This window comes from Petaurus breviceps, unplaced genomic scaffold (assembly GCF_028583685.1).
Source record: "Petaurus breviceps papuanus isolate PSGF00001 unplaced genomic scaffold, PetGlider_PUasm1.0 129, whole genome shotgun sequence".
NCBI lineage: Eukaryota > Metazoa > Chordata > Mammalia > Diprotodontia > Petauridae > Petaurus > Petaurus breviceps.
In genome coordinates, this window is record NW_027185665.1 from 10,026,696 (window position 1) to 10,053,250 (window position 26,555).

Below are 26,555 nucleotides of genomic sequence, written 5' to 3' on the forward strand. Positions count from 1 at the left end.
TTCCAGCTCCCAACCTATGATTCTATGTATGACTATTCTGAAACGTCTCTTTCCATTATTAGGAGATGGCGGTGGGAAATATAAATTCTTTCCACACATTGTCCTTTTACATTTTGGAAGCTCTTGGTAAGCAGGGTCATCTTTTGGCTCTCCCACACCTTAGCCCTATCATGGGGCTAGAAGTAAGGATTCAATGTTAACTTGCTGAATCGAATTGAACTGCTTGCCTAGCAAGCAATTGTCATGAAAATGTAAATTTACTTAAGGGGGGGGAGAGAATATTAAATACTGGGAATAAGAGAATATTGTGAAAGAGAATATTAAATATTTATTCTAAGCTTATGTTGGAGCTCTCTGCCTTTTCTTTTGTTCAGGACCTCTTCTTTTAGCAAAATAAACACTGCAGAAAGGGAATCTACGCAATAAAATGAGTCAACATTGAAGATACTACAAATTTTGATTGGAGAGTAGCTTTCAAAAGTGCTTTGGATAGCTCTCAGGCCACGTCTCAGAGACTTGAATTCTCTTATTTGAAAAGAAGTCTGAGTTAATATTTTTAAACCTTTCATATAAACTGATTAGTAGAAAATAGTTTATCTTACAGGTGAAGATCTGAGCATGTCACAGAGCAAGAATAACCCTATTTGAAATTCACAATGGAGATCTGAATGTCTGTTCATGAGGTGCTTTTGAATTTGGTTTTGATTGCTGGGAAATATAGTTTTATAATGTTCCTTCTTCCTGCAGATAACTTAACAAGAACATTGTTGGTAGCATATTTCATGTAAGATCACTATTAAGGAAAGGAACAGAAAGGAAAGGAAAGATTATTTTTATAGACTGTTGGGCAGAGATCACATCATCTCCTCAGTGCTAAAAAGAAAAATGTTCCATTGTCTGAGAAGATTTGTCTTTGAGAACAAGTATTCAACACTGCCAGAGGCCCCCATAGAAAACACTTATGTGACAATGGGAAAAAGCAGCCTTAATGGAAGGATTCACCACCATAACAGTGACTTTGTGGGTGGCAGAGCTATGTACTAATGCTTATAATCTTGCCAAGAGAAGGAAGCAGTGTGGCATGATGAAAAGAAAGTTGGCCTCTACATCCAAGAGTCCTACTTATGACACATACAGACTGTGTGACCCTAGATGAGTCACTTAACCTCTTAGTACCCTAAGGCAACTTTCTAAGACCTTAGGTTACACAGAAATTGCCATTCTGCCTTGGCAAAGGTTCTCCCCCTGACTGAAACAGGTCTGGACGTATTCTGGCTTAGCATCTTGGTATCCTACAGGGTATTTATTACTTTGCTTCTTGGTACCTCTTCCTTTCTGATCTACCTCTCTTCTCTGGAATATGCTGTATATGGGATCTTCTGTTCTAGCTTTGAAACTTCTAATTTCCAAGCTGATTTGTATATTCCTGCCACTGACCTCCAAGTGGCAGCTAGGTGGAACAACAGAAAAAGTGCCGGATCTGGAGTCAGAAAGAGTCATCTTCCTGAGTTCAAATGGAGCCTCAGACACTTACTAGCTGTGTGACTCTGGCCAAGTTACTTAACCCTGCTTGCCTCAGTTTCCTTATCTGTAAAATAAACTGGAGAAAAAAATAGCAAACCACTCCAGTGTCTTTGTTAAGAAAACCCCAAATGGGGTCACGAAGAATAGAGCGTGACTGAACAACAACCAATGATGCAGGGAGGCGGGAAACCAATCAAAATACCCATCCTTTCCTAAGAGAGAAATACAAACGGCTCTGATTCCCAAGCTCCCCAGAGCTGCCCTGAAGCAAGGGCCAAGAATGCCCATGAGAGTTCCATATTATAGGAGCCAAGGACCATGTGTGGGGAGCAGCCTTCCTCTAGATTCAGTGGTCGCCAAAGTGGGGACAGCCATGGCATGATATCAAATGGTGTGTGATTCAACCGAGTACGGGAAGATGGGTCACATTCAGGTGTATGCTGATCAATTATTAATAAATATGATATGTATATGTGTAGGGGGGAGAGGGTACTGTGCAATGCACTTTTAAGTTTTGTTAAGTATACACAATCCATAGAACAAATTAAGCTTGAGTTTGTAACAATTATTAATTTCTGAGCTATAAAATTTAACCAAGAAATTTAACAATGAACTCTTGTAAGCTAGTTAGAACTGGTTCTAGCACACCCTTGATACATTTCACCCTCTCCATAATGCCCAGTCGTAGGGCTGGTCTTCAATACAATTATACCTCCCTCCCAATACTCAGTGGTTCCTCAACTTTCCTCCTCCTATGCTAAGCATTAGCTCCGCAGGGCTGTGCTAACCTAACCCCTCTCTGGATATCCACATCAGTAGCTTCATAAGTGTCACTGGGAAAATCTGTATGTATGCCACCATGACCCGCATCTACCTCTTGTCCCCAGATCACCTGGAAGTTTCAATAGGCACCCCTTGGAAGGAAGGCTAAGCATGCCTAAACTAGGCATAGCAGTGAGTAAGAGTGCCAACCCCTTTTTTTCCATTGCATTAGAGTGAGTTGCACAGGATGAACAAGGCACAGATGGTTTACAATCTGTATTGTGTATCTCATTACATTCTCTGCCCCATTACCTATGACCTTCCCCATTCCGCACCCCCCCCCAGCCCACCCATCCTCCAAATTTCCCTATTTCTTTCTTTCTTTTTTTCCCCCTGAGGGCAATTTGGGTTAAGTGACTTGTCCAAGGTCACACAGCTAGTGTGTGTGTGTGTGTGTGTGTGTGTGTTAAGTGTCTGATGCTGGATTTGAACTCAGGTCCTCCTGATTCCAGGGCCAGTGCTCCCTATTCACTGCGCCACCTAGCTGTCCCAAATTTCACTATTTCTACTGAGGGAATCACCATCCTCACAGTCATTCAGATTGAAATATGTGTTATCCTCAGCTCCTTATTTAACTCATAGCATATATAAAAGTAATTGCTAGATCTTCTCCTTCCTATAGCCACAACATCTCTCTCACCCATTGTTTTCTCTCTACCCCCAGTCCCTTTGTTCTGTCCTTCATCATCTGCTGCCTATGCTATTGCATTAGCTTCCCAACTTGTTGCCTTGCCTCATATCTCTTGTTTCAACAATTCATCACCATCCACTCAGTTGGTAAACTGATTTTCCTAAAGCACAGGTCTGACCACGTCACCTTTCATTCAATAAATTTCAGTAGCTCCTTAAATACCCCTATGTTCAAATATAAACTCCTCTGGCACAGAAAGCATTTCAAAACCTCAATCCCATTTACCCTTTTGATTTGTCCTAAATTATTCCCCTTCCTACATCCTATATTGCAGATGGACTGGTGCTCTTGATGTTCTTCACATTCACACAAAAACACAACTAAAATATTCAACCATGAATAGTAAATTAAGACACAAATGCCATCTGTTAAGAAGAATCAAGTAAATAAAGAAGGGATTTATACTGAAAATATTCTGCTGGATTGGAATCAAAGACAATTAAGTTTTGCTTGTTTTTATGTTATGTAAGGTGAATATATCTACATATAAAAAATATGAATCCTGATGAAATGCTGTTGTGGACATATCTAGGTGAGAAGACAGACTGCCAACTTCTGCATACCTGGTCTAGAAAAAAAGCTGAAATTTTCACCAGACTGAATAATAATCAAGAAATTTATTGAAAAAATATAGCAAGTGACTTCTTCTATACCATAATTGTACAAAAAATCAGCCAAGAATTCAAAAGTGATAGGAAAAGAGATCACCAGCAAGCAAGCAAACTTGCTGTCTCAGTGTGTATGTGTGTGTACATACACACATATGTATATGTGTGTATATATACAGTATGTATATACATATATGTATGTATATATGTATGTGTATTTCCCTTTTCTTTCTTGTATTTCCATTAAGAACAGAAGATGATACTAAAGTTAAAGTAGAATGTGAATTTTACTATGACAGCCAATATGGAGGTTTTTGTCTGGAAAATTCACCTCAGAAGTAACACGCATTCACTTCAGCTAACTAGAAGTTGAAATGAAATGGTGAGTTTAATTTGGTTTGTGAAAAGCTCCACAAATAATCAAATACATCAGCTTAAAAAAATTCCAAGTGTTCATTTGGCTTTGTACAAACTACTCAAAACATCCTGCACTTGTACGTATTAATGCATAGAGAACACATGGACAATTAAATAACAAACAGTGAATGCAGAGTCAATTAATATTTATAGTAAATAAAAGTTCAACTTTTATTATTCTTGCTTGTTATTCTTGGTCTAGGCTGTACTTCTTCTAGGACAGAAAGTCCTCTGGGTCTCAGCAGTGCGCTCATGGTGGAGATTTTCTGTCTACATGATATTCACAACTAGGCCAATAGAACATTCTCTATTTCTCTTTACCTCCACCTCCTGGCTTCCCTGGCTCCCTTCTAGTTTCAGCTCACACCTCATCTTCTTCAGAAGGCCTTTCCTGGTCTCTTCCACTGATAGTGCCTTCTCTCTGAGATTATTTTCCATTTACACTGTATTTATCATTTATGTACAATTTTTTGCTTATTGTTTCCTCCATTAAAAGGTTAGCTTCTGTGCAGTGAATAGACCACCAGCCATGGAGTCAGGAGGACCTTTTAGGTGAGCCAGTTTGGAGAGTCTGTGGTCTCAAGCTTTCTTGGAGTTCCGGTAAGCTCCTTTACCTCCTCCCTCTCGTCCTGTAGTCGGGTTCATTCAAGCACCTAGGAAGGCATGATTGGACAATTCTGGTCTGGGACCGGAATCTGGTCTATTTTTTAACAGACCCGGGACACATCCCGCATGGATGGGGGACGCCCTGTCTAGGGACAAGTGTCTCCACGTCTAAAAAAATATACACGTATATATATTTTTTTAGGCAAGGCTTTTCACGTGAGATGTCACAGAAAAGCAGACGACTACAAGTGATTCTGACTGGGGAGTCGGGAAAGGATGGGTCAGTCTCCCTCTGTACCCCGAGAGACTCACCCCTAGGACATCTTTTGCACAACTGAAAAACACTCGGTCTTCAAGACCTCAAGTAGAAAGGATGGGCTGGTTTCCCCCTACACTTGGGGGTCTGTGCCTAGGCTATCTCAAAGTAATCTTACCTGGCCCCAATTGGCATCTATCTGAGGGCCAAGAAAATGTGATTTGTGCCGAGGGTTCCAGAAATCCTCTGTGAGTTTTTGAACCTTCCTGTCAGCTTCTCTCTCTCTCTGTGAATGAGTGTGTGTGAGTGGTCTGACATCTTCAAAGCTTTAAACTGCAACTGCAGGACATTCCTTTGAAATGATGTATCTCTTTCCCCCCTTCTTTCCCCTGCTGCTAAATGCAGGCTGGAGAGGGAGAGAAAGAGAGCAAAATATTGTCTTGTTTGTAAACAGAAATTTTAAGATCTTTAAAAGTTTGAAAATCTCCTCTTCATTCCACTCTGGCCAAGTGGAGTGAGGAGAAAGATAAGAAAGGGAGGGAATCTTCTCCCTCAGAACAAAGAGGCAGGTAGACTAACATTTAACTATTTCCTGCCTCACCTAAAAGAGGAAAGTTTTGTGTAACAGAATGCAACTAAAAGGCAACTGAATGCATTCTGGTCATTTTTGAAAAGTGTCACTCCTAATTTGATGCTAAAGAAAAGTCGGAATTCATTTTACTATTTGGCATTTAGGCAAATTGGAATATTTTCTAAAATTTGATACATAAGGTGAGGTTTTGGGGTTCTCTAGAACTGGGATAAAGGAATAGGCACCACTCCCTTTCCCCTTGCTAGGGAAGTCAAAGCTATCACTTTCAAAGAAGTCTCTAAGGAGTGGACACATAAAATTTATTGGAGTAAAAGTTGGAACAGCTAAAAACATATTGGGGGGAGGCATAGCAGCTATATCGAAACCCCGGGGTCCACAACCAAGCTCTGCGACTGTGGGGAGAGGAGAAAAGCCTCTGCACTTGGTAAGCCTAATTTTCTATCAATAATTTTGGTATATGATGAATCAGAAATGCAATTAATGTCATAATGTAATTGTTCTATTATGGTATCTCTAAATTGTAAAATCTAAATGTAAAATCCTCTTATACTGTAAAAATTGAGTGACAAAAAGCAGTTTTCCATCTGAATTTTGTTGAAACTAAAAGATGGAGAAAAAGTTGTGTAAAACTAGCTATGTTACTTTATCAGTTCTGCTAACCCTATGTTATAATGTTTATTTCATGTGAATTGGATTTTTTATGCTATAATATCTGATGGTTTAAAGCTTTTATATTTGGGATACAAACAAGTGGTAATAATATTGCCGATATTTACTGTGATAACTGATTGTCCATTTAACTTTTTGGCTATTCTGGAAATATGCAGTGATTATAAGTTGATTGGTTGTATGGCATCAAAAAAAAGATATTAGTTCAGTATAACTTCATGTGGAGTTTTAAGGTCATCAGATTGGTAATTCATTTGTTTTTATTTCAAAGTTCAAATTTAAGATGATATCATTACTAGTAAACATCTGTACTATCTATGCTGTATGAGAAGCAGTTTCTCTTAAAGTTTTGGAGTATTGTAATTTGGGAAAATCTTAAACTTCCAAGTCTGTCTTTGTTTAAAAGGAAGTTTCAGTCAAGATTGTTTAAAATTGTAAGACTGTTAACTCAGTTATCGGGCTACTGTTTTAATGCTAAAACCTAAAACTGTGACAACTATTCTGACTAGTTCTGCCCATTCAGAACAGTCCTCCTGCTTATATGAGAATTGGCTAAACAGGGGCATAAAACTGCCAAATCCCCTGGAAACTGTCTGTTAATTAAGCAAGGTCATTGGGAAAGGAACAGTTTTAGTCATGTAGTTTTTAAATGAACCTAACTTGCTAAAAAGTTGCAAGGATTAAAAAGGATTTTTATCAATTGGCTTCTAGATTTCAGAGGGAAAGATGGTAAATGGAATTCCTTACAGTTGTGGGACCTGATAAATCTTTATTGCTTATTGCAGCTGCAAGAGAATAGAAATAATTATAACTGGCTCTAAGCTGTAATTGTTGAGGCTTGTTGTTTCAGGTAAAAGGCATTTGGGACCATAACTAAATTTTATTTTGAGTTTGAATTTGGGTATAGATATCTGCATTAAATCAGTATCTGAGAAAATGCCACAAGCTACTCAGAGCCTGTACTGTGGACAGGTGGAAGCCTGCATTTGGTAAAGGCTGGAGGGACAATCTTAGCCTCCGTCTGGGATGGGATCCCTCCTGGCTCAGTTTACCTATGGGGTTCCTTTGAAAAGCAATGTTCCCCACCTATTCCTGAGTCTAGCATTGAGGTGGAATGGATACTACATGGTTGGATATCTGTAACTAACCTGAATTTAAACAGAATCAAGGATGTTTTGTCCTGTTATATTTGGAATGTCACAGGTCCCTGTTTTTTTCCTTCTATAGCAAGTTTCTATGATCAGAGCAAGGAGTCAGTAAAAGATGTGAGCTCTTTCGTGTTAGCTTACTGGAAAATCTAATATTTTCATCTAGGATTAGAACATGTACAGAAAGTTATGCAAACTGCTTAAGATCATTCTAAAAGTTGTATGAATCTTGAACTGTTTTAAAAGAAGGGAAAATACTTTTAGAAAAAAATTTAAATCTCTAGTGGGATTTTAAAAGGCCTACTATATCTACTCTATGGGAAAATGTAAAGGATAGTGAAATAGTCTGAGTAATGGGTTATACTAGCCCATACTCACCCCACTTCTGGTCAATTTTCCCTTACTACATTTTGGCCCTTGTTTGTTTAATCTTTTTGCTAGGTTTGTGTATTTTAGGCTCAGCACCCTTCACTTGCAGGTGACTCTTCTGCCAGGAACATTGTCGTGCAATCTAACTGACCCACGGAGCCTCCATGTTCAAGGCCTATAACGAACGGGCCCCATTTGTGTTCCCCAAGGATCTTCCTTTCTTTATGGGATGGGTGGGCCAGAGGGTGTGAATTCTGGGGACGAGGTATGTGCTCCCTGGGATTTTCTCGCACCCCCTCTGACTATTTATAACATCACTAAGCCCAGTACTTCTCCTTTAAAATGAGTTAAACGGGGTTTTTTGGACAATGTTCTACAATCATAGCCTTAGATTATCTGCTGGCCTCTAGGTGGGGGTGTTTGTGCCCTAGCTAACACCTCCTGCTGCGTGTATATCAATAATTCCCGACAGGTAGAACTCCACACCAAAAATATACTGGAAAAGGCCAATTGGATGGAAGAACTTCATGAAGCCCTTAGTGCACCAGGTTCCTCCTCTTCCTCATGGTGGTCCTGGCTTTTCCCTATACTTGCCCCTTTCCTGGTCTTTGTCTGCTTAACCTCCTTGCTAAGTTTGTCTCTTCTAGGCTCAGTGCTTTCCATATGCAGTTGATTTCTCAGGCTGGATATCAACCATTACTCGAAGTCGCTACCCCTCACCTCTTGGATCTGGCGTTGGCCAAATTCCGGACATTGGCCACCAACCCCACCCCTTGAATGATGGGACCCTGAGAGGCAGGGTCAGCTCTACACCCCTTCCCAGCTGGAAGCAGTTCAAGATGATACCATCGCCCCTGCCCCAAACGAATTTGGGTGCCATCTGTTTAAGGGGGGAATGATGGGTACCTGGGGTCTAGATCAATTTGTGAAACCAACTTATAAAACCAGTCTGTGACTTTGTAACTGCACTTTGTTTTGTAAAGTTGTAACTGCAATTTGCCCTTTCCCACCCTTGAGCTCTGCCCCTTCTCCCTATCTCACACTCCACCTAGGCAACACCCCGTGACCCCTTTGTTCTTACTTAATCTCTTCATTTCTGCTGGGCCTGGCCCACACCCTCCTTTGTCCTTGCCTTTTGTCTCCTTCGACCTGGCCCAAATCTTATCTAAACTCTCTATTCACATGTTCCTCTTGGTCAGCTCTGACCTTTGTCTAGCCACTGAGGCCCCTCCTGTCTGGTCAGCCCTGACAATGGCAGCCCTACCCTTTAAACGTAAAAGCGTGTACCCCTCTCACTTGCAGGTCCCCTAAAGGACTCTTGCCCGCTTCTCATAGAAGAACAACAATAAATTTCTACAACTCTCACTTCAAAAAAAAAATAAATAAAGCAATGCAATCAAAACATTGATTACAAGAGATGCTGGGAGATTATTCACATAGCTAATAATATTTTTAGTTGCTAAAAGCTAACCAATAGTGTTAAATTTAGTTATTTCTCTATATGACATTAACTAATGAATATTTTATTTCCCCACAATAAACATTTATTAACTTAGCATAGTGTCTACACTTAGGTAGCTACAAACTTTCAATAAAACATGGTCTCTTCCCCTGTAGAGATTATAATATAGCAGTGGTATTAGAGACTTATGGACAATCAAAACAATGTGTAAGAGATATAAAACAAAGTACTAAGTGAGCCCTGAGGGCAAGACTCCAGAAAATAAGCTCACCTTTTCATGAGCCAGGATTCTAAATTACAACCCCATCAGTCTCTCATGTGGGCTACTGTAATTACCTACTAATTAATTGGTTCTCTCCAAGCTATTCTTTAAATACTTATCAAGATGATTTTCTAAGGCAAAGATCTGACCATATCACTCTCATGCTCAAAAACCTTCAGGGCTCCCTACTACCTCTAGCATAAATTGCAAGCTCCTTAACCAAACATCTAAGGTCCTCTCAATGTTTCCAACCTACCTTGCCAGCTTTCCTGCAAATTATTTCCTTTCATGCCACTGGATTTTTTGATGTCACCATTTTTTAGCCCAGTGCCTGGCCCAGGGTAGGTGTTGAATAAATGCTTATTGACTTAACTCACTCTCTAAACTCAACAAGCCTTGTGCCTCCCATGCATTTGCATGTGGTGCCCCCATATCTGCAATTAACTTGGAAAGAACCAACTAATTAGGAAGTAATGACATGCCGGTAATTGCTCCTAATCTCTACCTTGTGGAATTCTTATTTTCCTTCAAGGTTCTGCTGAGATGCCACCTCTGTGGCCTTCCCTGAACCATACGGTGAATATGCTCTTTGCTTCCTTAATGTTCTAGAGAGCGTCACCTCCCCCTCATTGATCATTATCCTTATATCTTACTTGTCTCTATACATTATGTCTCTTTCCCTACCTGAGAGAATATAAACTCCCTGAGGGAAGAAATTGTGCCATTTTTATAATGAGGGTGGTGGCCACCAATCATATAACTATTTACAGTTTCTTCCCTCATTACTGCCATATGTCACATCTCCAGATAGAGTCACTTCAACATTGAAGACTGGATCTCAGTACTTGGAGAAAACACTTGGAGTTTAGTCAATTAATAACAACATTGTTCATGAGGAGGAAAACCCGGGAAAAGAGAAGCGTACCACAAAATAAGTACAGAAAAACAACAAGTTAGCTTTATAGACTCGCCACCCCAAATGGTGGTACAGTAGATAGACTGTTGTTCCTAGAGTCAGGAAACCCTGGCTTCATATCTAGTCTCAGACTCTTGTTAGCTGTGTGACCCTGGGCAAGTCACTTTCCCTTTGCCTCTGTTTCCTCAACTGTAAAACAGAATAATAATTGTACCTACCTCCCAGGGTTGCTGTAAGGATGAAATGAGATAATATTTGTAAAGTGATTAGCACAGTGCCTGATATATAGTAGTCAGGTAATTATTATTGAAAGTAATCAGAGGCCATCCAAGTTCAGAAGTTCACAATGAAACCAATCCTTCCTTGGTTAATGATGCATGCTTGTAACAATTCCATGTTCTTAATTTTAAGAAGATGACAAAGTCATTCATTTATGGACATACAGGGACTTTTTCTGACTTGCTACTAGTAAATGTTATTAATAAGTCAGTATAAACAAAGAGCCCTAATTTCATTGAATTTTTATCCACTTTATTTTGCTAGTCACTATTGTTTATAAAGCGTGATTTTAATGAATTATGTTACCTAATTCCCTCAACTCATTTCAGGTTGATAATGTAGCTGGACATTGACTTATGTCCCACCAACTAATTTAACTGTTTCTTTTTAGCTAGATGATGTTCAAGTATAGGATTTAATCCAAATCTTTTTCTTCCTTGGGCCAGGCATGCGTTCTTCTCAAAAAATCTTGAAATGCTAAGATCCACCTTTGATTAATCATCTTCCTTTACCTGTTCTTCCTTGAAATGTCTATTACATTCACCCCTTGGTGCACTGGCACCTCCTTACTTCAAGCTCACATCAGCTCATTCTGGACTACTCCAGAACCCTCTTGGGTGGTTTGTTTAATCCTATTCTCTCCCCTAACCAATCCAATCTTGAAACTGTTCTCAGACTGACCATCCTTAAGCCATGATTTTAACATGTTAGCCATCTGCTTGAAAAATCTATGATGTCACCTTATCATGTACTGCATCACTTCTCTGCCTGATTTTCCTAGGCTGACCTGGCCCTACTTATCTAACATTATTCCACACTACTCATTCCCTAACAGAAAACCTCTGTTAAGATCAGAATAAGCTATTTATTCCCTGTCTTCTTAAGACAGAATAATTATCGCCTTTATACTTTTACTCAGATTATTCCTTCCCTCATTTCCATTCCCCACTCTACCTGTCTAAATCCTGGTATGCATCCTTTTAGCCCCATCTCAAATACTGTATCATTTTCTCTGAGAATACTTTCCAGAATACTCTGGCCCACAGTAATTCTTCTCTTCTCACAGTTTGTCATAAACAAAATGAATACCACAGAATTTAGCACTTACACATGAGGAGTCACACATTGGTTTTTGTGTGACCTTGTCTGTCCAACTAAATGATAAAGTTTTGGGGCGGCTAGGTGATGCAGTAAATAGAGCACTGGCCCTGGAGTCAGGAGGACCTGAGTTCAAATCCGTCCTCAGACACTTAACACAAAAAACTAGCTGTGTGACCTTGGGCAAGTCACTTAACCCCAATTGCCCTCCAAAAAGCAAATAAAATAAAATAAATGATAAAGTTTTGAGAGCAGGAGCCATTCTATGCCTTGTGCTCTGTTGTGTCATAGCCATGGTGGCCATCTCCAATCATCCTAAATCTATATCTTGTCACTGGATCCAGATGGCTCCAGAAAAAGTGATGCTGGTGACTTTGAACAGCCTTCCCAATCTCTTAAATCTAATTCACTGTCAAGTCATGGCATCATGCTCCTGATGTCATGGTCCTCTTCAAGAACAAATAACAAACAATCACCTGTCACACCCATAGCCTTTCCCACAAGGCTGAGCATCCAGGAGGTAGTCAATAAAGACTTACTAATTTAGTCTGATTGAATAATACCTGGATTATTTCTTCTTCTGCCTAAGCTTTGTAAATAGCAAAAACCAGGAGGTTCTCAATCCTTGAGCACCTTCCTGTGTGTGAAGGAGATTAGTGAAGATTGACTTGATGAAATAACAATTCATATTTATAGAGTATCAGTCATCTCAACATATCAGTGTTCGAGGTTACATAGCCAGTAAGTGTTTGAATGAGAGAGCCAATCCTGGTCTTCTCACTCCTGGAGCATTTTGTGGAAAATGGCAGATTTCACTTCTCTCAGAGATCTTGATCAGTTTTCACTGCTCTGCATGGCCTAAAACTGACAAAGCAAAGTCAGAGTTTAGTAGCATCTAAAAATTATTCCCTTAATCTTCTGAGAAACTTCTGGGAAAGTTTATGCTTGCTTCACAATATCTTCATGGTAAAAGCAATGAAAATTCAATTCACTGGCATGACTTCATAAAACTCATACTCATGCCTAAATATGTCAAAGAATAGAAACCCTGGGGGCAGAGACAAGACAGCAGAGTAGAAAAAGCACTCAACTGAGCCTTCTCCACATTTGCCTCCAAACAATTTAAAAATAACCCCTCAAATGGAATTTGGGGTGGCAGAGCCAATAAAAGGTCAGAGTGAGACACTCTTCCAGCCTAACACAATTTAGGATGCCAGAAAGAGACATTTGTAATACAAGAAAACAGAGCCTACATGGATGAAATGCCATTGATGACACCAGGTGGTGGTGACAGAAGCTGCATCAGGTTTGGGAGCTCCTAAATCAGAGACAGTAAAGGGACCTGGCAACTGATCAAAAGGAAACTACAGGGCACCCCAGATGCTATTTGGTAACTCCAGTGTCTATATCCACTTCTGAGTCATAGCTTAAGGGCAGAGAGGAACACTTTCAGTCTAGAGGGAATAGAAACCCTGAGGAACCACTGTTTGGAAACTACATTGTCTAAACCTATTTCTGGATCATAGTTCTGGGGCAGGGAGGAACATTTTTATTGTAGAGGGAATGGAAGCCCTGAGGGGCAGTATTGCTTCCAGTCCAAAGGGGGAGCAACCCTGGAGAACAATATCTATTGAAATCTGAAAGGATCAGGGACTCTTCCTAGGGAAGGACCAGAATGCAGATCAAAAGATCAGTGGCCACACCTCTCCCAATATCACACCACCTTGGAAACACCTAAAACTTCCAAAACCCCAGAACAAACTCCAAAAACAGCAGTGTGAAAAAGCCTGAAGCTTGAGACAGTACCCCCACTACATCCCATGCCAGGAACAGAGTCCAACATTAACATAAAATTCCAAATCAAGAAATAGGGTGGAAAAAATGAACAAAAAGCAAAAAAAAAAAAAAAAATAGAACTTTACCATAAAAAGTTACTATGGTGGCAGGGAAGATCAATACACAAACTCAAAAGAAGACAATGAAGCCAAAATCACTGCAAAGCAAAGCCTCAAAAAAAAATGCAAACCAGACACCAGTCCAACAAGAATTCCTCGAAGAGTTAAAAAAAATTATTTTCAAAGTAAAATAAGAGTGGTAGAGGAAAACTTAGGCAAAGAATTGAGTGAAAAGGAAGAAAATTATCAAAAGACAATTACCAGCTTGGCAATTAAATCATAATGAAATAAAAATTACATTTAATAAAGAACTGTGGAAATATAGATTAAAAGTTAAGTGGAAATGAAATAATCTAATCTTAAAGAGTGGGTCAAAGAACAAATCATAGAAATTACCAATAATTTCATTAAAAAGAATTCCCAAACTTGTGGGATGCAGTCATAGCAATATTTAGGGGAAATTTTATATTTCTAAACATGTGTAATGGGAATGCAAATTTGGAAGATCTTCCCTGCCCCTAGGCTGAGGTACACCTGGAGCCTGGGGTGGGAGGCTTGTTTTTCAGTAGATACTTTTTGATTGGCCAGTGGGTCCAAAAGGTTGTTACATTCTCTGAGCCAGGAGAAGGCTATATAAAGCCCTGATGTGAGGCTTTGTTTTGGGGGCTCACTTTGAGAAGTGTTCTGTGATTTGATCTGTATTCTGGGAAGCCGTTGTCCAGGGCCCCCCTGGCTTTGAAAAACCCAGATGTGGAAACCCAGATGTTGACTGGGTATGGATGTAATGGTTGGACAGTTTGGAAAGCTGTCTACTTGATCTGTTAATGTCTTGATAATTCTGCCTGTATACTTTGAAGTTCGGGGTGCTGACCTTTTACCCCTGACCAAGGTAAACGATATATGTCTGACTGATTAAAGTAAGCTTGTTAACCCCTTTTGCTTTGCTTTCCTTTATCAAAGCAGATCCAAGAACCTGTGTGAGCAGCCACCCTGCTGATGCTGGGGTGCTTGCTGCTACAACATGTACATCAACAAAAGAGAGAAAGAACAGGTCAATGAATTGGGCATGCAACTAAAACAAAACTAGAAAAAGCACAAATCCAAAATCCTCAAACACAAAAAAAAATCAAAGGAGAAATTAATTAAACCAAAAGTAAAAACAAAAAACAAAAAAACTAATTGACCTAACAAATAAAACTAGTAATTGGTTTTATTTTAAAAAAACAATAAAATAGATAAATCATTGAGTGAACTGATTTTTAAAAAGAAATGAAGAAAAAAATAAAATTATTAGTATTAAAAATGAAAAAGGTTGAATTCACCACCAATGCCATATTTGGTGGGTCCTGCCAGTAGCTGTGTCTGCCTACTGTACCTGAGTTCCTTCGGTTTAGCAGCATTGGGAGCAGATGTCCCATGCATGCTGCCTCTTGCTTAGCTGTGGCAAAGAATCATCTCTCATCATCTTTCCCAGACGTACACCAAGGTCACACATGTAGGTTAGAAATATTCCACTGAATTGGATGAAATGAGGCCTATATTTTGACATCAGATATTTGGGCCTTACAAGAAGGAGGAAGAGATTGAATTAAAGTGGCAATATTTTGAAAGATTTCACTCTGACAATTTGCTTAATTATAATTTTGAGTAGGGCTCAAAGAGGGACAAGAACTCCCTCCAATGAGTCCCTCCATAGGGCTCAAGAGGGACAAGAACTGCTGTACCTTTTCCCTTCCTAGGTAAGGCCTGGCCAAACTCACTAATTCACTAATATGCATTTCAGGTAAAAGTGACTCGCAAAGCACAAAGAAATAGAGACACACGAACAGTAGCTATTCTAGTCAATGCCACATGTACCACCCACAAGCATTTGCCAGCATTTCAAATACCCTTCAACTCCCCAAGCAGTAATGAATTCCCTGTAAAGCCAATGAGTCAGATGCCAACTATACAGCGTTTCCGGTGCCTGACCTGTGGCTGACCGCTTTGCTTATCTACGTGGACAGCCAGCATTTTGTAAGAACTGTGACTCAATACAAAGCACAGGATGTGGGCACCCAAACTAACAACACACAAAAAACAGAGGAGTTTGTGCTTTGCTTCTGCGATGGGAACCCCACATAACTTGCAAATTATATTAATCAGAATAAAGAGACTGTTACTGTTCCTTCCAATGGGTCATTACAATCTATCTAGATGGAGGATTAAGTACATTCTTTTACGCATAGTGGTTTGGATTTGACGTGTGGCAAAGGAGGGGCAGCCAGGTGGTGTAGTAGATAGAGAGCCAGGCCTGGAGTCAGGAAGACTCATCTTCCTGAGTGCAAATCTGACCTCATATAGGTACTAGCTGTGTGACCCTGGGCAAGTCATTTAACTTTGCTTCAGTTTCCTCATCTGTAAAATAAGCAGGAGAAGGAAATTGCAAAATACTTCAGTATCTTTACCAAGAAAACCCCAAATAAGGTCACAGAGAGTTAGACATGACTGAAAAAGTACTGAACGACAAAAATGTGAAAGGAGCAGAAGTATCATTTTGGTGTATATGCATCAGTTCATCAGGCCCACCATTCCCAGGGTACTTAGTATTCTTCTAAAGGCCAAAATAATAAATAACCTTTTAAAGAGGGCACATAGCACAAAGGAAAGAACATCGGACTTAGAGTCAGAAGACTTGGGTTTGAATCATCACTCTGCCACTTACTAACTTGACCTTGGGGAAGTCACAACTTCTCCAAACCTCAGTTTCCTCACCTGTAAAGTGAGGAATTTGTACGAGGTGGGATTGAATGTCCATTATAATTATAAATCTATGTTCCTAGGATATAAAATTTTCTCTGGGCTTCCATAGCTTCCTCTGTAAACTGAAAAACATGGACATTTAAGGTCCAGTTCAGCTCAAAATCTATGATACTTTAATTTTTTTTCATCAGTAAAAGTTAGGTCACTACCCAGGACACGAACACCTATTGAAATGCCTGAAAGTTGCATGTAGTAAATAAAAAGCATCCATTAGTCTAGGCAGACTTCATAAAAAGAGAGTTAAAACCCAAGGAGAAGTGTTGTACCTCATCGTTAATGAATATTAAACATGGAAGGCTCACAGGGAAGGAGGGAATAATCGTTTATTAAGCTGGACACTGTACTAAGTGCTTTACAAATTTGATCTCATTTGATTACAGTTTGTTGAGAATAAAGGTGGTGGTTGCTGTTTGTCCTTCATTCTCGAAGAGGACCATGACATCAGGAAGGAGATGCCATGACTTGCAATTGAATTGGATTTAAGTGAGGCAGGGCTCTACAAAGTCACCAGCCTCACTCTCCTCCAGAGCGGTCTGGGTCCATAGAGATCAGGACCAATGGAGATGGCCCCCAGGAATAACAGACACAGAGTTTGAATCTCTAATTGACACAGTAAGGCTTTAAGTGAACACCATTTGGCCATTAGAAAACATAAAGAGAAGATGCAGGTATCCAGTCACTGGCCAGTGCTGGTGGACAACTCATAACCTACCTCCCATTTCAGTGAATTTAAACTGCTTCGTTCAGGAGTGTCCAGGCACTTACCCCATTTCATGGTTGTGAAACGTGGTTGTCTTATTTTGGAAAATGCATCTCTTCTGTTGCACTTTGGTCTCTAATTGGAATGACAGATGAAAAGCCTAAATGGCAGAGGGAAAAATGAGTAAAAAAGAAGCTTTACAACACAGCACAATCAAGAGGAAACTATGAGCCAAAAGGAATAAACACAGCTCTTAAGGCTAACATGACCAGATTTTGTTGCCGAGTCTTTGCAAAGAACACATGCCATGAACATTCCTAAAACTGTTGGAAAATCTTCCTCTTGGCACCATCCTGGATGCCCATCTGCTTCTGCACACCACAGTGCCTGTGAAAACGAAGGTCTAACGATGAGCATTTGGTAGATACAGAGCCTCTCCAGCGACGACTTAATGTTTGTCCCATCTTTTCCAGGCTGAAAGATTTCCTGAACTGAAATGGACACTAACTTAGGTTCTGGGAAGGGTTGTCTGATCACTGTCTGATTAATGGAGGGGATGACTGTTGACCTAAGGAAAGACTTGTAGCTCTGGAAATGACCTGGAGCATTTTTCTGGGCACAGGATCCCATTCAAACCACACAGGAAAGAAACTTTACTTTAAGAAAAAAAAATTCTGGAAAAAAGCATGGAATTCAATCAATCAATAAGAAATTATGAAGTGCTTATTTGTTCCAGACACTTAAGAGGCAAAGAAAGAAATGAAACAGTTCCTGCCCTCAAGGAGCTTAGGTTGTCCCAGGGAAGACATGTACATATGTACAAAATATTTACAAAGTAAAGACAAAGTAATTTTGTAAAGAGGCACTGGTATTTTAGGGGAATTGGGAAAGGCCATAAATAGGATGTGGCACTTGAGTGGAGATTTGAAGGAAAGTAGGGATTCTAAAAAATGGAGGTGATGAGGGAATGTGGCTCAGGTGTGGGGTAAGAGGATGGGAATAGCCTAGGTGTGGGGAGCCTATAGCCTTGAAGCCACATGTGACCCTCTTGGTACTCAGGTATGGCCCTTTGACTGAATCCAAACTTCACAGAACAAATCCCCTTCATAAAAGGATTTGTTCTGTAAAACTTGGACTCAGTCAAAAGGACTCACCCAAGGACCTAGAAGACTACATGTAGCCTCAAGGTTGCAGGTTCCCCACCCCTGGGCAGCCTATGCAAAGACACCAAGGTAGGAGGTGGAATAATCTGTGTCAGAAGAAGCAAGAGGCCAGATTGGTTGGACCATAGAGTTTTTTAAATCAACAAGCATTTATTATTAAATACTATTATTAAACACCTACTAAGTTCCAGGTAATGTGCTAAGAAATGAGAAAACAAAGGTAAAAAAAAACCCACTCCTTATTTTCAAGGAGCTCATAATCTAATGACAGCAACAGATGACATATAGATGACAGATAGATAGATAGAGATAGATAGATAGATAGATAGATAGATGATAGATAGATAGATAGATAGATAGATAGATAGAGATAGATAGAGAGATAGATAGAGAGATAGAGAGATAGATATGTATATTTTATAGAGAGAGAGGCGGGGAGTACAATGGAGATAATCAATGGAGGGATGACACCAGCAGTAAGGGGAATCCCAAGGCTTCTTGCAGAAGTTAGGATTTTGGCTGGGACTTGAAGGAAGCCATGGAAACCAGGAGGCAAAGATGAGGAGGGAGAGGCATGGAGGCCAGTCAGTGAAAATGCTTGGAGGCTGGAGATGGAGTGTTTGAGAAAGGAACAGCAAGGAGGTCAATGTCAATGGATCATAGAGTATGTGAAGACAAGTAAAGTGTAAGAAGAAAGGCAAGAAGGGAGCAGATCGAGAAGGGCTTTAAAAACCAAGTGGAAGGGGCGGCTAGGTGGTACAGTAAATAGAGCACAAGCCCTGGAGTCAGGAGGACCTAAGTTCAAATTCGGCCTCAGACACTTAACACACACACACACAACTAGCCATGTGACCTTGGGCAATTCACTTAACTCCAATTGCCCTGCCTTCCCCCTCCAAAAGTAGAAAAAAGAAAAAAAAATACCAAATGGAAGATTTGATATTTGATCCTGGAGATGATAGAAAGGTGCTGGCATTCTTTGAGGGAGTGAATGGGGGGAGGTGACATAATCAAACCTGTGTTTTAGGAAGATCACTTTGACAAATAAATGGAAGATGGACTAGACTGGGGAAAGATTTGAGTCAGGCAGATTCATCAGCAGGCTATTGCAGTAGTCCAGATTTGAGGTGATGAGGGCTTGCATTAGAGTGGTGACAGTGGCAGAGGAGAGAAGAGAGACACATACAAGAATTCAGGACTCAGCAAGAGACTGGAGGTGCGTGGTGAGAGATAGCGAGGATTTGAGAATGGCGCTGAGGTTTCAAGCCTGGGCTTCTGAGATGATGGGTACACCATGAACAACAGTAGAGAAATTAGGAAGGTAGCAGTGGAGGGGTGGAGTGGAGTGGGGAGAAGAATGATAATGGGTTCATTTTTGATCTTGTCGAGTTTAAGATGTTTAGGAAAAATCTAGTCCCGTGTAGGCAAAAGGCAATTGGAGATGATCAAAAATTAAGAGAAAAGGTAGGGTAGACAAATTGGAGATGACGAGAATTATCAACATAGAGACAATTGTATCCATGGGAGATGATGAGATCACCAAGTAAAACAATATAGAGGGAAAAGAGAAGAGTGCCCAGGACAGAGGGATGGAGGGGAGGAACATAAAATCAGCCTGCAAAGGTTGGTTGGATCCAGGCTGTAAAGGGCTTTAATTTATTGAGCTAGGGACTGATGTGATTAAGCCCATGCTTTAATTATAGCACTTTGGCAGCTGAAGAGAAGATGTGTTGGAAACAGAAGAGATTTAAGGCAGAAAAACAATTTGGAGGCAATGGGAAAAGATGATAGAGAATGTCCAGAGAAAAAAAAAGATGTCCAGAGAAGAGATGATAAGGTCTGAACAATGCCCCACCGCTTTCACAATAAAAAAATTCTTTCTAATGCCTATATTAAATTAGTGAACAATTTCATTTGTGAATTAAACTGAAATTCAACACATTTTGCCCAATATTGGTGATTGTGAATAAAGTTTTTTTAATTTATTTATTTACTTTTAGTTTACAAAATTCAGTTCCACAATCCCTTGATTTTCAAATTTTCTCCTCCTCCCTCTCCTCCCACTTAACCCCCTCCCCATGGAGGCATGCAATCCAATATAGGCTTTACAAATGTTTTCACATTAAATATTATTAAAATTGTAAAGGAGAACTATAACCAATGGAGTGAAGAACAAGAAAGAAGGAAGGAAACAAAAATCTGCATTCACACTCTGTCGTTCTTTCTCTGGGCATGGATAGCCCTTTCCATCATGAATCGCTTGGAATTGTCTTATAACTTTGCATTGCTGAGAGGAGCCCAGTCTATCAAAGTGTGTCTCACAAATACATGTCAGTAATTGTGTGAACAAACTTCTTGCAGTATTTTTTACTGCAGAGTTGACTTTGGTCATCTAGCAAAAATACCAATGAACAAGCTTGCAAACAAGGTTCCTTGGGAATAATAGTAACTTTTAAAAAGATGGTAATTGTTTTCCTGAAGCCCCTAAAAATCGTAAAGGAGAAAAGCATGATAAGCAATGAATAAAAAGCAGATTAATGCTTTTATTAAAGTATTAGGGAAGTAAATCTTTTCCGTCTTCCTGGAGGATCCACTAAGCTTTACACCAATACAGTTGAAATAATTACTTTCCCCAATTTTTCAGAACCACCTAATTTATATTAATTTGGAAAAGAATAAAAGTCATTATTTTGAGCCATCTAGTTAGAAACACTTAACAATTACTGCTTCACTTTTCTAAAAGGCAATTTAAATAAAAAACAATAATTACTCTAAAGCTATTGAGAAGTTTCAGGTTTGTAAATTGTGCTGAATGCTCCTTACTATTGTGAATTACAGAAAAATAAGCAAATTGGTTGTGCTATATTTTGATTTATTATAAAGACTATGGGAAAGCAATTAAGTGAAGGGTGTTTCTGTATACAAGCAATACCAACAGGATCACCTCCTTACAATACTGGGAACAGACTATAGATTTAGATCTGGGAGGAGCCCTTTAGTCCAAAGTCAACATTTTGTAGAGCCTGGAGTCCAGAGAAGTTAAGCAATTGTCCAAAGTCACACAGGTAGTAAATGTTTGACATGAGTCAAACTCAGGTCTTCTGCTGCCAGATGCATCAAGTCCTCTTGCTAACCTACCCCCCATTGACCTCTACCATGAAATGGAATTTATTTCTTCAAGACAAGATTTTCCACTACTTTTCATTCTCAAATGTTAACATGAATAAAAATAAAGGTATTTTGTTTTCCTTTGTCTTTAAATTAGAGATATATTCTATTAATCTGAAGGGTGATGGTAAGAAAATGTATATTTTTTACATCCATACCTGTGATTTTATTGGTGCAGAAAATTTCAGGTGAAAAAATGCCTTCCACCAATGCACACTCTCTCAAAGAGTTGCCTGGGGCAATGAAATCCTAAGTGACTTGTCCAAACTCACACAGCCAGCATGTGTCAGAGGTAGGATATGAACCCAGATCTTCCCTACTCTTGGCTGACTCTATTCTTTGTATGATGCTACCTCTGAAAACAGTTTAGAATGTATAATAAGTTATCTAATTGTTTTTATACTTTTTTCTGAACTTGTTGTTTAAGTCATTTTCAGACATGTCCGACTCTTTGTTTCCCATTTAGGGTTTTCTTGGCAAAGATACTGGGGTGGTTTGCCATTTCCTTCTCTAGCTCATTTTATAGATGAGTAAACTGAGGTAAATAGGGTTAAGTGACTTGCCCAGGGTCTCACAGATCTCACAGTGTCTGAGGTTGGATTTGAACTCGTCTTCCTGACTCCAGACCCAGTGCTTTCTCCACTATGCCACCTAGCTGCCCATTCTGAACTTAGCATATATCAAATAAAATAGGTATTTTATATTCATAGTAGAACAAAAAAAGATAATTAATGATAATAGTATTTATATAGTACTTAAAAGCTTGAAAAGCACTTTACAAATTCACCTTATTTCATCCTTACAACAATACTGAGATAAATGCTATTATTATCTCCACTTTACAAATGAGGAAACTGAAGCAGGTAGTGTAGTTCACAGGGTCAAACAACTTATGTCTGAGGACAGACTTAAACTTTAATCCTCTTGAATCCAGACCCGTTATTCTATTCATTAACCCACCAACAGCTTCCCAAGAAGCTGTAAATTTCCATTATTCAGTTTGCTTTTCTTTTAAAATATAAAATGAATTAACTTGTATCCTTATACCCTGTTCTTGTTTTTTATTCTTTCTGGCCTTCCCTTTGTCCTCTTTTGAACATTAAAAAAAAATGATATGCTAGCCACTGTTAAAAATTTAGGCAACCTCTCTTTATCTCAGAGGTAGAGCCAAGATAGTAGAGAAAAGGCAGGGACTCACCTGAGATCTCCTCCAAATGCCTTTAAATAAAGTTTTAAAACAAATTCTAAAGCCATAGAACCCAGAAAAGGATGGAATTAAACAATTTTCCAGTCCAAGACAACTTAGGTGTGTAGGAAGAGTCTATCGCACCACAGTGAGAGTAGAGCACATCCAGCACACACCAGGTCCCAGCAAACCAGGAGCAGGCCTTGAGGACAACTGAATCAGTGGCGGTAGTGGTGGTTTCCTGACCTCTTAGCCCATTGAGATGGACAACTTATCAGAAGGACATTATAGGGGTCTTTTTCCTGGGGCCAGAGTAGGACCCTGTGGCGTTGCCCATACTTGGATCTGGGTCACAGTCCTGAGTTTCAGCCCCAGGATGAGGAGGAGCACTGACACAGCAGAGCTTATAGTTTCAGGGGAGCAAGGCCCTTGGTCATCATTCTGGGGTGGAAAAGAGTGCTTGTAGTCAGCATACAGGAGAGTGATAACCAGACCTCTCTCTAGATCATACCACCTTGGAAGCACTGAAAACTTACAGGTCCTCAGAATTACCTCTAAAAACAGCTGCACAAAACCCTGAAGCTTTGGACAGTGGCCCCTTCACTTGGAAAGCAGAGTCCCACCTTATCATAGAGTCAAAAATCAAGAAATAGGCTGCAAAATGAGCATGCAGCAGAAAAAGGTCCTGTCTGTAGAAAGTTACTATGGTGACAGCGAAGATCAAAACACAAACTCAGAATTCAACAGTCAAAATTCCTGTATCCAAAGTCTCAAAGAAAAATATGAATTGGCCCTAGGCATGGAAGACCTCAAAAAGGATTTTAAAAATCAAGTAAGAGGGGGCAGCTAGGTGGCACAGTCAATAGAGCAACAGTGCTGGAGTCAGGAGGACCTGAGTTCAAATGTGACCTGACACTTAATACAAAAAAACTAGATGTGTGACCCTGGGCAAGTTACTTCATCCAAATTGCCCTACCTTCCCCTGCTCCAAAAACAAAAATCAAGTAAGAGAGGTAGAGGAAAAATTGGGAAGAGAAACGAGAGGGATGCAAGAAAATTATGAAGAAAGGGGCAACTTTACTGCACACTACTTCACCTTACAAACCCTACACTGATAAACCTGAATTATTCACCACCCCCAGAGTACATTTTCTAACTTCTTGCACCATTGCATTTCTTCATATTTGTCACAGGCGTGGAATACCCTCTTCATCTCTGCTTAATCCTGTCCTGCCCATTCCCAACATAATAGTTGAAATCCTGCCTCCTCCACAAAGACATGTCTGATCCCTGTAGCCATAAGGAATTCTTTCTTCACTGGATTTTGTAATACTTTACACTCCTCTTAAGTACTTATCAGATTTATTTATTTATATACATGCCTTATGTTCATTGTAAGGTCTGTGAAGGCAAAAACTGTGTCATATTTATCCATATTATTGTTCCCAGAAGCCAATGTATGACACAGAGGAGGTGATTCATAAATGTTTGTTTCACTGCTGTTGGTTAAAAAACAATGTCACATTACTTTATAGTCTCACCTCATATAAAAGAACCTACCTAACTCATGCATAGGATAATAATGGATTTAAACTGTAAGAGTAATGCATTTTGTGTATGTAATTCTCTCCACTTCTGCTAGACTTTATAATAAGCACAAAATTTTCCAACGAGATCCATTGTAAGCATAGATCCTCAGCATTCCACAGGCTTCCCTAAGTTTGCATAGCACTTTCTGGTGTATAAAGCACCTTCCCAGGTGATTCCATTTGATCCTTATTTGTAGCCAGGGAAAGGCAGGTAGTAGTCTCTTCATTTTACTGATGAGGAAACTCAGAAAAGTTACAGGACTTGTCCAATGTCTCAGAGTTTTTAAGTCACAGGTCCAGAACTCAAATGATCCAGTGCCTAATGCTAATGTTCACTGTATGACACCACACTGTTTACATGTGGACACTGACAGATTTTTTCCTTGGAATTTGATCTGCAGCAGCATAGGTCATTACCATGTTCTAGGACCTAGGGCTAATTTAAGAAGTCTGTAGGTAGAGGTCAGGTGATCCACAAATTTGGATAGGAAAAATTATATCTTTATTTTCACTAACTCCTGATTGGAATTTAACAATCTCTTTAATTATTTAAAAACATTATGCAGAGAAAGTGTGTATAGGCTTTACCAACTGCCAGAGGGGTCCATGACACACAAAAAAGGCTAAGATCCCCTGCTATAGGCCCTCCATACCCCTCAAAAGCCCTCTCTCTTTCATCTATAAGCACAGATCAGGTACCTTCCTCCTTACATTAGGCTTAATTCGACTCCTTCCCTCCCCAACTTCCATCCCAAGACACCTACATGCGATATTTTCTGACATATTTTATATTACCTGAAGTCAGTTTGCCAATAAGCATTTATTAATTGCCTACTCTGATCTAGGCAATGCGCTAAGGCTGAGACTACAAAGAAAGGTAAAAGAGCCTAGCCTCAGGGAGCTCACAGTCTAACTGGGGAGACAACACATAAAAAGAAGCTGAAGAGAGGGTTTGGAGGGAATCCAGCACTGCGGCTGAATCATGAAGTCTGGAGAAGCTCATCAGGCGAGAAGTGAAGACATGGCCACTACAGGGTCCTCCTTAAATGGAGTATCTGAGAGACCTCTCCAATGTCCACCCTTCACCCTCACCAATCAAAGGGGAAGGTGGCCCAGGGGCCCGGAGGCACTGACATGTGAGTGTCAGGGTTGTGATCTTTACAGGATGATGAGATTCCAGTGAAGTCCAGAGGAGTGCATTAGGTAGTCTTAATGGAATTTGTACCAGAGGGGCGGCCAGGTAGCACAGCGAGTAAGAGCACCGGCTCCAGCCCGGGACACTTAGCACCCACCCAGAAACACCTGGCCATGTAACCTTGAGCAAGTTACTTAACCCCAATTGCTTAGGGGCGGCCAGGTGGCTCAGCGAGTAAGAGCACCGGCTCCAGTGTTGGGACGACCTGGAGATCGAGTCCCGGGCTCAGACACTCAGCACCACACCCAGAAATAACTGGCTGTGTAACGTTGAGCAAGTTACTTAACCCCGATTGCTTAATTAAAAAAAAAAAAAAAGAAATTTGTACCAGAACCTCTCCCCGATATTCTGAAATAAGCACATCTCTATGCATCCTTTGGCATTCTTCCCTCTAGTAATGAGGTTTCTGACAAAGAATACGTATCATAGGAACATGTCCTCCTGATGATTAGGGTTATAACTGAACAATAGCCCAGTCCCATTCCCCGTATGGTAGTTAGATGAGAGATGGGTCAAAGTGTGTTTGTATTAATATCTTACAGTCTTTCTGTGCATCTACATATATTAGAGAATATATTCCCCCCCCACCTGTAAAAGTACAATTGATAGTTCTATATATGGGTTAATTCAACAAATATTTATTAAGCACCTACTATATACATATATCACCTCCTATAGGCAGCATAGTATAGTGAATTATACTAGGAATCCTGGTTCTAGACTCAATTTTACTACTAACTAGCTATATGACCTTGGGCAGTTCATTCCTCCCTGGCTGTCATTCTATTCATCTATAAAATGAAGGGATTGGGCAAGATGGCCTATACAATCTCTTTCTGCTCTAACATTCACTGATGGGTCTGGGATGAAGAGAATTATACACTATTCTATGTAATTATATGTTTCTCAGAGTCCTTTTGGCTGGGGGCAGGCAGACCTGCCTCTGCCTCTGTCTCTTGAGGAAGGCAGTGCCCTTGACAAAGAGCTTTTGTATTCCTATCCTTTGTCACACTCTCTTAGCCAGAAGAGAGCTGCCAACCAATGAGTTGAACCATTGGACACTGAGTAAGCACTACAGATGAAAAAGAGGAGGAGAAAGTGCAGGGCCTAGGTTTTTGGAATAAATAACAATGTGTGA

General features: G+C 40.0%; 1 protein-coding gene across 1 annotated transcript in view; it reads right to left on the reverse strand.

Moving 5' to 3' along the window:
• LOC138173362 (ras-related protein Rab-27B) overlaps positions 1-26,555 on the reverse strand; it is a 240,163-nt gene that overhangs the window by 127,828 nt on the left and 85,780 nt on the right. The window contains exon 3 of the mRNA XM_069103401.1: positions 17,182-17,276. Coding sequence (XP_068959502.1) covers positions 17,182-17,186 — 5 coding nt within the window. The 5' untranslated portion in view covers positions 17,187-17,276. The remainder of the gene's footprint in view (positions 1-17,181; positions 17,277-26,555) is intronic.